This window comes from Telopea speciosissima, chromosome 10, assembly GCF_018873765.1.
Source record: "Telopea speciosissima isolate NSW1024214 ecotype Mountain lineage chromosome 10, Tspe_v1, whole genome shotgun sequence".
In the NCBI taxonomy this organism is placed as follows: domain Eukaryota; kingdom Viridiplantae; phylum Streptophyta; class Magnoliopsida; order Proteales; family Proteaceae; genus Telopea; species Telopea speciosissima.
This window is the reverse complement of record NC_057925.1, coordinates 5,903,479-5,912,969: the sequence shown is the minus strand read 5'-3', so window position 1 is coordinate 5,912,969 and position 9,491 is coordinate 5,903,479. Positions and strand designations below refer to the sequence as shown.

At 37.5% G+C, this 9,491-nt stretch overlaps 1 protein-coding gene across 1 annotated transcript; it reads left to right on the top strand.

Moving 5' to 3' along the window:
* Positions 1-2,287: 2,287 nt before the first annotated feature.
* Positions 2,288-5,978, top strand: LOC122643151 (60S ribosomal protein L6). The gene is made up of 4 exons (XM_043836796.1): positions 2,288-2,631; positions 2,727-2,833; positions 4,754-4,935; positions 5,597-5,978. Exons 1-4 carry the CDS (start codon positions 2,375-2,377, stop codon positions 5,750-5,752), a joined length of 702 nt encoding a protein of 233 aa, XP_043692731.1. The 5' UTR covers positions 2,288-2,374; the 3' UTR covers positions 5,753-5,978.
* Positions 5,979-9,491: the final 3,513 nt, after the last annotated feature.

Below are 9,491 nucleotides of genomic sequence, written 5' to 3'. Positions count from 1 at the left end.
AAACAATAAAGATCCTAGATCTACCATGAGAAACAAATACGCATTGAATCATGAAAACCTAATGTGAATCTTAAACTATTTGTGCACAAATAAAGAAAACATAATACTAAGATGAACACATTGGCTATAATGATCTATGGATTATCATATGCACATCATAGAAGTCATCATGAAACAAACAAGGAAACAACATGCTATCTCAACTTAGAAGAATCTAACCTAAATACATGGAGAAGAACAAGATGCTATATTCAAAGAAAATAGATCACCCATTAATTGGAGATAGCATATATAATATATAAACATGAAACATCTATAATGTAATATATTTTAAGAAAAAAAAGTGTTTCTACCGGCTAGTTGTGGGAAATCCTATCTTACAATCCCTCTATTTTTTTTTTATATTAAAGAGCCCACAATGGGGGGGGGGGATTTTAAGATCCTCAGGAAAGGAGGACTCCCAAAGCCCATGACGTGGGTAAGAGGTAGCCCACTTGGTGATAGAGTGGGCTACCACATTCTTGGACCTATAAATATGCACAAAGCAACGAAAAAACAAAATCATACTTCGGTTTCAAGATATCTAGAACTATTGTGGAAAGGGGGTGTTGGGGGTACGATGTCTTGTATATCGTCGCTTAGATTTGTGGGTTGATTCCGAAGGGCCGTTAAGAGGCCATAGCCCCTGAGAATTTTTTTTTAAGGACTATCTGGGTATTTCGGTAAAATTCTTATATAAGGTTTCGCTCTAAATTTATAGCGAGGGTTCTTTCTCTATAATGCAATCTAAGAGAGGTGTGAAGATGAGCAACTATAAACCTATTCTCCATTAATAGTGAACTATATCTAATCTTACCATGGACATAGGCAATCTTGCCAAACCACGTTAATCCTTGTGTTTGATTATGTGATTGTTGTTTTGCGATTTTCATTGTTTTCTACATCGGTATATGTTTTGTTTTCTATAGGGCTGAATAGGATAGAGTGAAAAGCACTGCACTAAAACCTAACAGTCTGAGGAAATGGTCATGTGTCAGGCCAACCTAAAGAGCTGACGAGAGAACCAACTTGATAGCAATAGCCTCACCCACCATAGCATGCTTGATAACAAGATAATTAAAAGTTACTAGATGAAGCCTCCTCAAGGATGCAGAATAAAACAGCCGACTCCCATAGCCTTGGGTCGAGTAAACAAGGAGACATCAATGTATATACAAAAGGACTCACTGGTGGGAGGGGGAGGAGGCACAATTGGATGTACAAGCATCTGGCTAGAATGAGAGCCTGAGAATACTGAGAGAGTCCAACTTAGCTCCTCATACAAGTAGCAAGATGTCTCTCCTTGTCTGGTGACAGCTCGACATGTGTTGATTGGTAAATAGAGAACATTCTCCCGTTATCTCTCATCGTTTTAAATTTTACAAATTTTATATACTCTCTAATAAAACTCTTTATAGATAAAGGGAACAAGAACGTTACCTAGGCGCATGTGGTGCATTGCCCCTGTGCCTAGACACATGGCACAACGAAATGACTGTCACGCCCCCATGGAAAGGCAACTATTCCCAGGACGTAGGGAATCATCCTAAGGGCCTTGTTCAAATAATCCTAGAAAAGATAATTTTAAAAAATAATAATAATAAAATTTTAAAGCATCATAACCATATACATAGTAAACATACGCATAACTTTACCAAAAATAAAATAAAATAAACATACATATAATACATATGGATGCATATGGATACACATATATTACATGTATTATCTAACTATGACCTATTGTCCTGCTATCCCTAGCCTATCCGATTTGGGCCAATATTGGACGGGTGTGATGGGCCAATCCAAGGGATGGAATGGCCCAGTCTACATCCCAATTTAGGAGTGTCAAACCCTAAAACTAAATCGGTCAACCCTATTCAAGATCTTTAATTGAACTGAATCGATTCATTCTTGGGTTAACTTTGGTTTAGGGTATTATAGAACCGGTAAAAATCCGACTGCATTGAATCGGTCCAAAATTGCAATGAATATGAAAAACTGGACCAAAATCGATATAAAACGATAAAAAAAAAACCCAAAAACCATAAAAACATGTTTTTTTCCATCTAATTATGTATACATACATATACATGATAAACTGAATTCAAACCGAACCAAACCCAATATCATATTGATTATAACCCGATAAGCGAAAACCGATATTTTAAATTGAACCAATTTATTGTTTTGGTTTCGGATTCACCCATTCTCACCTTCATAATATATAGTGGCATTAGGTTCCAGGGATTTATCCTCTCGATTACTCGTCATTTCGCTCAACTTAGGGTTTGAGGAGCTTACACTTTTCAACAGGGACTTCGAAGCTTCATCAATGGCGCCGAAGGAGAGGAAGCCTAGAGTTACCAGAAACCCAGATCTGATACGCGGTGTGGGCAAGCACTCGCGATCGAAGATGTACCACAAGCGTGGTCTCTGGGCTATCAAGGCTAAGAACGGCGGTGTCTTCCCCCGACACGATGCTAAGCCGGCGGCACCAAAAGCAGAAGAAAAGCCTCCGAAGTTCTATCCTGCTGATGATGTTAAAAAGCCCCTTGTTAACAAGCGTAAGCCTAAGCCTACTAAACTCAGGTTCGTCATTGTAGTTTCCATTTTCGGATCCTTAAAGGCTTTTCTGCTTTTAAGAGTTCTCTTTTTGATCCCTCTATCCTTCGTTTACATTTTAGGGCGAGCATCACTCCTGGAACTGTTCTGATCATCCTCGCTGGGAGATTTAAGGGGAAAAGAGTTGTTTTCCTGAAGCAACTTCCATCTGGATTACTTCTCGTTACTGGTGTGTTATATCTTTTATGGGTTCATTCCTTCAATTGCTGTTGCAGAACTAGCTCTCATTCCATTATGGGAAGACTGTTGAATTGAAAAAGAATGTTTTTTTGTTTTTTTGTTTTTTTTTGTTTATGATAATTTATTTTTCTGGGCATGGATTTGTATTATTCATTTTGTGTTCGTGCATGGTTCACATTTATTATAATAAATCGGTTGAACAATTGGATAATAAGTAGGAGATATGGTATTTCCCTAACCTAATGTCTGATTCCAATTCTTTTGCCCTTTTGGGTTTCACAGACCTTTGATGTTGGGTAGTTTTATTAATCCCTGAGCTTATTCCTGTTTTTATCCCCCTAATATTGTTCAATTATCTTCGCACAGCTATCCATAAGTTACTACAGTATGCTACTGTTCGTTGTTTGATTGTGTATGTGAATGAATCATAGATTTTCTAATTAAAAAAACATCGTCTGTTTGGAAAATGAAACTACTGTACATGTGTCTTGAAGGCTCTTTTAGAGATGAGCTGGGCAATCGTACCTTTGGTGACCTGTTTCTGTATGCTTAAATGGAATGTGAGAATTACCAAAAAAAAAAAAAATGGAATGTTAGTTACATATCTAAATATGAGGTTTGTGTCTGATTCTGGAGAATGTAGAAGATTGTACTTGCCCCTTAGGTTTTATTTGGCTTGCATTATCAAAATTTGTTTGCATTATGATGTATTCAGGGTGAGTTGCTTTAAAGCAGTCTTATTCAAGGTGAAAGACATTTTGCTTTAAACCAGTGCGTTCTCCCATTAAGTGACTTTAAGCTAGGGTCTCTTCTCTTCCTGTGCGAGAGTTTCCTTCTTCTGAGATCGAACTCTATCAGTCCTTTTTCTGTTGGCTTCAAATTCTGGGTTCTGGAACTAAACCTTGGGGCGACTGTATCTACCAAAGCCCAGTCTGAAAGCTTGCTGTAATAAAGAGTTCCTACTTAGAGTACATGCAGGTTCCTTTATTCATTCAATACTTGCTGTTTGGGGATAACGAACATGATTTTAAGTCCTGTGAGTTAGAGCTATGGTTGAGTAGCTGGATCGACCATAAGGAGTTTTCGTTACTGCTGCTTTGCTACCCATTGTGAACTTAACGTTGAAGGCGGCCAGTTCTCAAATTACTTTTATACCCTTGCTACTTAACTGGGCTTCTACTTTATTCAATGAGTTCTTGAAATTACAGGATTGCCCTTTCCATTTGATATAATCTCTGATATACCCTTATAAGTTGTGACCTTCCCCTTAGTGTCTTAATTTGTCTTCTAAATTACAAAATTGCCAAACACCTTGTTAAGTGAGTTGTTTAATATCTGGGTGGGCCCTTAGTGAACCCAAATAGGGTTTTATGATCCTAGGTTCTGCATCACAACCCCTCTGTAACTGTGATGCTCCAGCCCCAGAGTATTCTCCTAGCTTTAATCTACAACAGGCACCCATCATGTTTCAACTTTACCTCCAGAGCCCTGGAAGGATTAGCTTCTTGCCTTTCATCCTGGATGCATGTGTTCCTGTAGCAGTTCTATGATGTATAATAATATTCCCATTACCTATCTTTTGATGTGTCCTATTCCCATTTCTGTCTTGCCACTTTGATGTTTTTTGATATTTTGAGAATGGCTCTAAAGTTTTATATTACTTTGTTTTTTTTCTCTCTGTCTTGTATGTTTAACTTTCGTTGCTTCTGCAGTGACTGGGAATGAGTTGGTTGAACTATTATCTTTTGTGGTTGGCAATGCAAATTGTGTACATTTGATTCATTTTCACCTTATATTGTTCTTATTAAAGGAATGTCCTGACTTATGTGGTCAGGTTCATGGCATCTCATGATTCTTTATTCCCTCAATCATTCTTTTAGCAGCCCTTGATGGTTTCTTCATGCTGCAGGACCATTCAAGATTAATGGTGTTCCTCTACGGCGTGTTAACCAGTCTTATGTGATTGCAACCTCCACCAAGGTTGACATTGCTGGTGTTAACGTGGAGAAATTTGATGATAAATATTTCTCCAAGGAAGTTCAAAAGAAGAAAAAGAAGGGAGAAGGTGAATTCTTTGAAGCCGAAAAAGAGGTCGGTCCTTACCATTTGTGATTATACTTCTTTCCACACAATTATAGCTTTTTATATTTAATATTTTATTTGAACAGCCCTGTAAGAAGGGGCAGTGATAATCTATGAAAAAGATACCTTGTGATATTTGGACCTTGATGATCCTTTAGTAGTAATATTTAATGGGGAAAACTCATTTAAAAGCTGTGATAATCTTGCCAAAGCATCCAATCTCATTGTCATATGAATGTTGATGTAGTAATTCTAGCTGTTGTGTAGATAATTCATAGTCTGGATTAGCCATGTATTAAATTTCAGAGCTTAATTCAATCAAAATGCCCTCGTTTGATGGGTATCCATCCATGCTATGGTACACTAACCACTATTTTACACTAACCCATAGTCCTGAAGCTCAAACCTAAAATTTTGCCGCTTGGCAACTTTCTTTGGGCTGAAACTCTGCTCCACAAAATTTTGGTCCCATCAATTGCAGTGGCATATATGGTTGTCAAGTTGGGACAAATTAACTATAATGAAAATATTGCAAAGTTTTAATTCTAAGGAGGTGACTGTTGTGTTGTATCTCTGCCCCTCGTGCTGGTAATCGTCATAATGCTGCACCTATAAAAGGTAATATGTTCAATTCCGAACCTTGTTTATTTTTTTTTTTTTGAAAATATAGGAAAAGAAGACGCTTCCTCAGGAGAAAAAAGATGACCAGAAAGCGGTAGATGTTTCTTTGATCGCTGCCATTGAGGGAGTTCCAGACTTGAAGATTTACTTGGCTGCGAGGTTCTCACTTAGCTCAGGCATGAAACCTCATGAGCTTGTCTTCTAGAGGGAACAATTGCAACCCATTACATTAGGATTGATTTCCAGCCTACTTAAAGAGTAATTTTTGTCGCCGGTAGTTAAGTTGTACTGTCTTGTTTTTGGACATCGGGAGTTCATATTAGTGTTAGCCTTGCTTTTTGTAATGGTTTACTTGAATCAATTCGATCTTTGTTACGTTAACATGGAGTGGAGTATGCTAGCCTTCTATGAAATATGTACTTTTTGAGATTTGCTCCTTTTTTAAAGATGGAAAATTTTGGTGGGTGTTCATGATCCATCTGGTGGAATTTTGGTTTGGCTTGTGTGAACCTGGAAAATGGTGGGGTTTGGGGAAATTCCCTACAGAGGTAAGAAAATTAATTACAATACTTTTGTAATGCTTTTTCTTATCTCATATGTCTAGGAAATTGTTGAGAAAGGTTGAGAAGGTGTCAACCTTAACCCTCTTAACGCTGTCGAGAAAGGTTAATTTGTGGGCGCAGGATCTTCATATTTCCCCCATTTTTGTTTCATCCCCACTTGTAACTGATGATGATAAGGAGGACTTGTTTTTCTCTTCTTTGCTGGATTTATCTATTTTAGATTTTCCTGTTTTGTTATGTGCAGGGGGTGAATCCAGAGACCTAAATCTTTCAGGTTGGACCATTGGCATTTTGATAGATAGCAAATTCATTTTGGTTACTGCACGTTACATTAAAAATCCCCATATTTTGGAACCAGAGTTGACTAAGATAATTAATGGATTAATTTTTACGTCAAAGAGAGGTGTGAAGCTGAAAGAAATGTGGTGTTCTGACCACTCGTTGCCTAGATTTCTTCCAATACCATCCTGATCTCGTTGGCCCTATAAAACTCTTAATAATTGATGATAAGGTCCTAACCTGGCTAAGGCTAAAAGCTAATGTAGTGTCAAAACAACTTCACCCTTGTATGTATCAACAGTGTATTAATTTGCCATAGTTATATTTATTTCCTCTTTTTTCATCAATATATATATATATCTAGGAAATTGTCTCTATGTTAATGATTATTGAACCGATGTAAAGAAGAGGTGTTTTTTTTATAGTGAACATAGAAAATTCATAGATTAACTGAAATTTTTTATACAAAATGATTGTTTCCCCAGAGAAGTGCAAAGAGCCAAGTGTTGCATAATTAAAAGTACTGGATCATTAGGATAACTAGACATTTTTAACTGTAAAAAGCCAGGAAAGCATCGAAGGAGGGTGGGCAGGGCCGGGAGGCTATATGATGGCCAGAATTTCTTACAGGGATAAGCAGCATTCTCGGTACATCTTTGATCGAAACACACATCTTAGAGATTTAAACTGGCTGTCTTATGCTGGACTGATTCCCGTCAGAATACCAGCTGCCTCTGTTTCTGCCTTGTTTCTCAAAGAATCAAAACTTGCAGCTGCCTCCTTGCTTCTCAAAGAGTCAAAATCCTTCAGCTATTAGCACAATTTTCCCTGAAATAAATTGCAAAAAGTTAAGGCAGAGGATACTAAGATTGGGTTAGTAATTCCTGAGTAGATTAAGATGTAAGTCATAATAGGGTAAAGAGAGGTTAGATAAGCAGCTTAAGTACTAAAAGAGGATCAGGTTTAGCTAATCCCTGAATAATCTTGTTCTGAATGTCTCAAATAAAATAGCAAGTTAACACAACCACCGAAAAAAACAAGTTCAACATCAGTTTGGTAAGGGAATCATTTGATAGGAAAGAGACACAAAGATTGATTAATGGGGATTGAAGGATGCTTCTCAAAGAGATGTTGAAAAGGGTGGAGTGGGAGGCTTATCTCTTGATTAATCCATTTAATTGTTGTATCATTTTTCAGCATTAGATTGAACTCTGTAAGAGTGAGGTTGTGTGTTGTATGCGAGTGGGAAAGAAGAGGGGGGGGGGGGGGCACAAGTTGAAGACATGGTTTGAGGAATCGGTATCGGATTTATTGATTCCTAGCTGATCCCCTATCAGTGGATAGGTATGAACAAGGGTAAAATTATAAAACAAATTCAATTTTTTAAAGGAAACAAGGATAAATCTGTCCAATTCAGATTGATATGGGCTGATACATAGTTCCGTACTGGTATTGGATGGATTGATAGTAAATCTTCTGGTATCGGTATTGATCCATTTAGTACTAAATACCTGCTCTTCACCCATGGTGATTTGACTTTATTATTGAACTCTGGTTCATCATTATTTTTCACCCCTTATTGTTCATAGTTTGAAATTTCTTTTAGAACAACATTTACCATAAACATAAAAAAAAAAAAAGAGGAGCATCACGCGGTCGTTGTGGTGTGTACCTATGCCTAGACACAGCCAGGCATGAAATGACCATCCTGACCCCATGGAAAGGTAGGGGTGTGTCAGTCATTTTGTGCCCGGTTGTGTCTAGGCGTAGGTACACGCCACAAAGCTCAAATCACCCCCTGGTGATTTGAGTTTTTTCAAAAACCAGGGGGTGATCTGAGTTTCGTTTGAAAACCAGGGGATGACGTGTAATTTATCCATTAAAAATACAGAGAATTTCTAAGGTTTTTGGGTGTAAATCGACCGTATTAGATCGGTCATGGCCAATTCCAATACGAATCTGTCAATTCACTAATCCGATTTCTGATTCTGAAACCCTGATGTGCACGTTGTCACACCAATGAGGATCTAGAGAACGGTATCATCCATATCCACATCCATATGGGTCTAATTGGTTACATTTATACGGAATCATTTAATTGCATAAAAATTCCAATGTACTTTTGGAAAATTACAAGATTATTGAATGTTGGGTTTAGATTTACTAAATTATCTACTCAATATTTTGTTTAAGCAAATTACCCAAAACAAAGATGGTACTAGGTACCCTAAACAGTACCCCACCCTCCCCTTCTTATCATTTGTAGACATTTTTGCCCCTAATTTCCTTCTTCCTTTGATGTTGGCGATTAATTTCTTGGTGAAAGCATGAACATGGCTCTATGGACATCACATCCATCTTCTTCTGAACGAAATAAATAATTTACCTGATTCATGAAAAGTTTGATAGCACTTCATCTTCCTCAGCCAATTTCAAGCTTCCCAAGCAGGTCTCCATAAATCTGTCAAACATTTTTCAGATGTTTATGCTTTATTTTTTGTTCTTTTTCCCCATCTGTAAACCCTCGATTCCTTGTAGAATAAAACCTCTTGAATCGACCAACTGTACAAGAACAAATGCCCAGGATGGGAGTATTTTTGCTATAGGATTCATGTAAGAGCACATAAATGTAAGCTTTACAACCATCACCGACACTTCACACTAGGGGTGTAAGTTTGGGCCGACAGCCCGAACAGGGCCTAGGCTGGATCTTTCAATTCTGAGGGCAGGTTATGATTGACATTTTTAGGCCCTAGGTCAGGGTCGGGCTGGGCTAGGGTTGAGGCTTTGGGCTAAACGTAGCCCGACCCGGCTCTATATTAGGTTATGCTTCACAATTTATTATTTACATTTTACAATTTTTGTTTAGTATCTAATTTTCTATTGATTTATCAAAAAAAATAGTGAACGAAATTATTTATAATTTTTCGATTGGGCTAAGTTTTTTAACCCAAAGAAAAGTCTATAGTCAATTGAGTATGAAACAAACCAATAACCATTACCCAATCACATGTGTCTCATTTTTTTAATGCATAGGATGACGTAAATGACAAAAAAGTAGGGTAAGTCAAGGCCAACTAGGCCCTAGCAAAAATCAGAGTC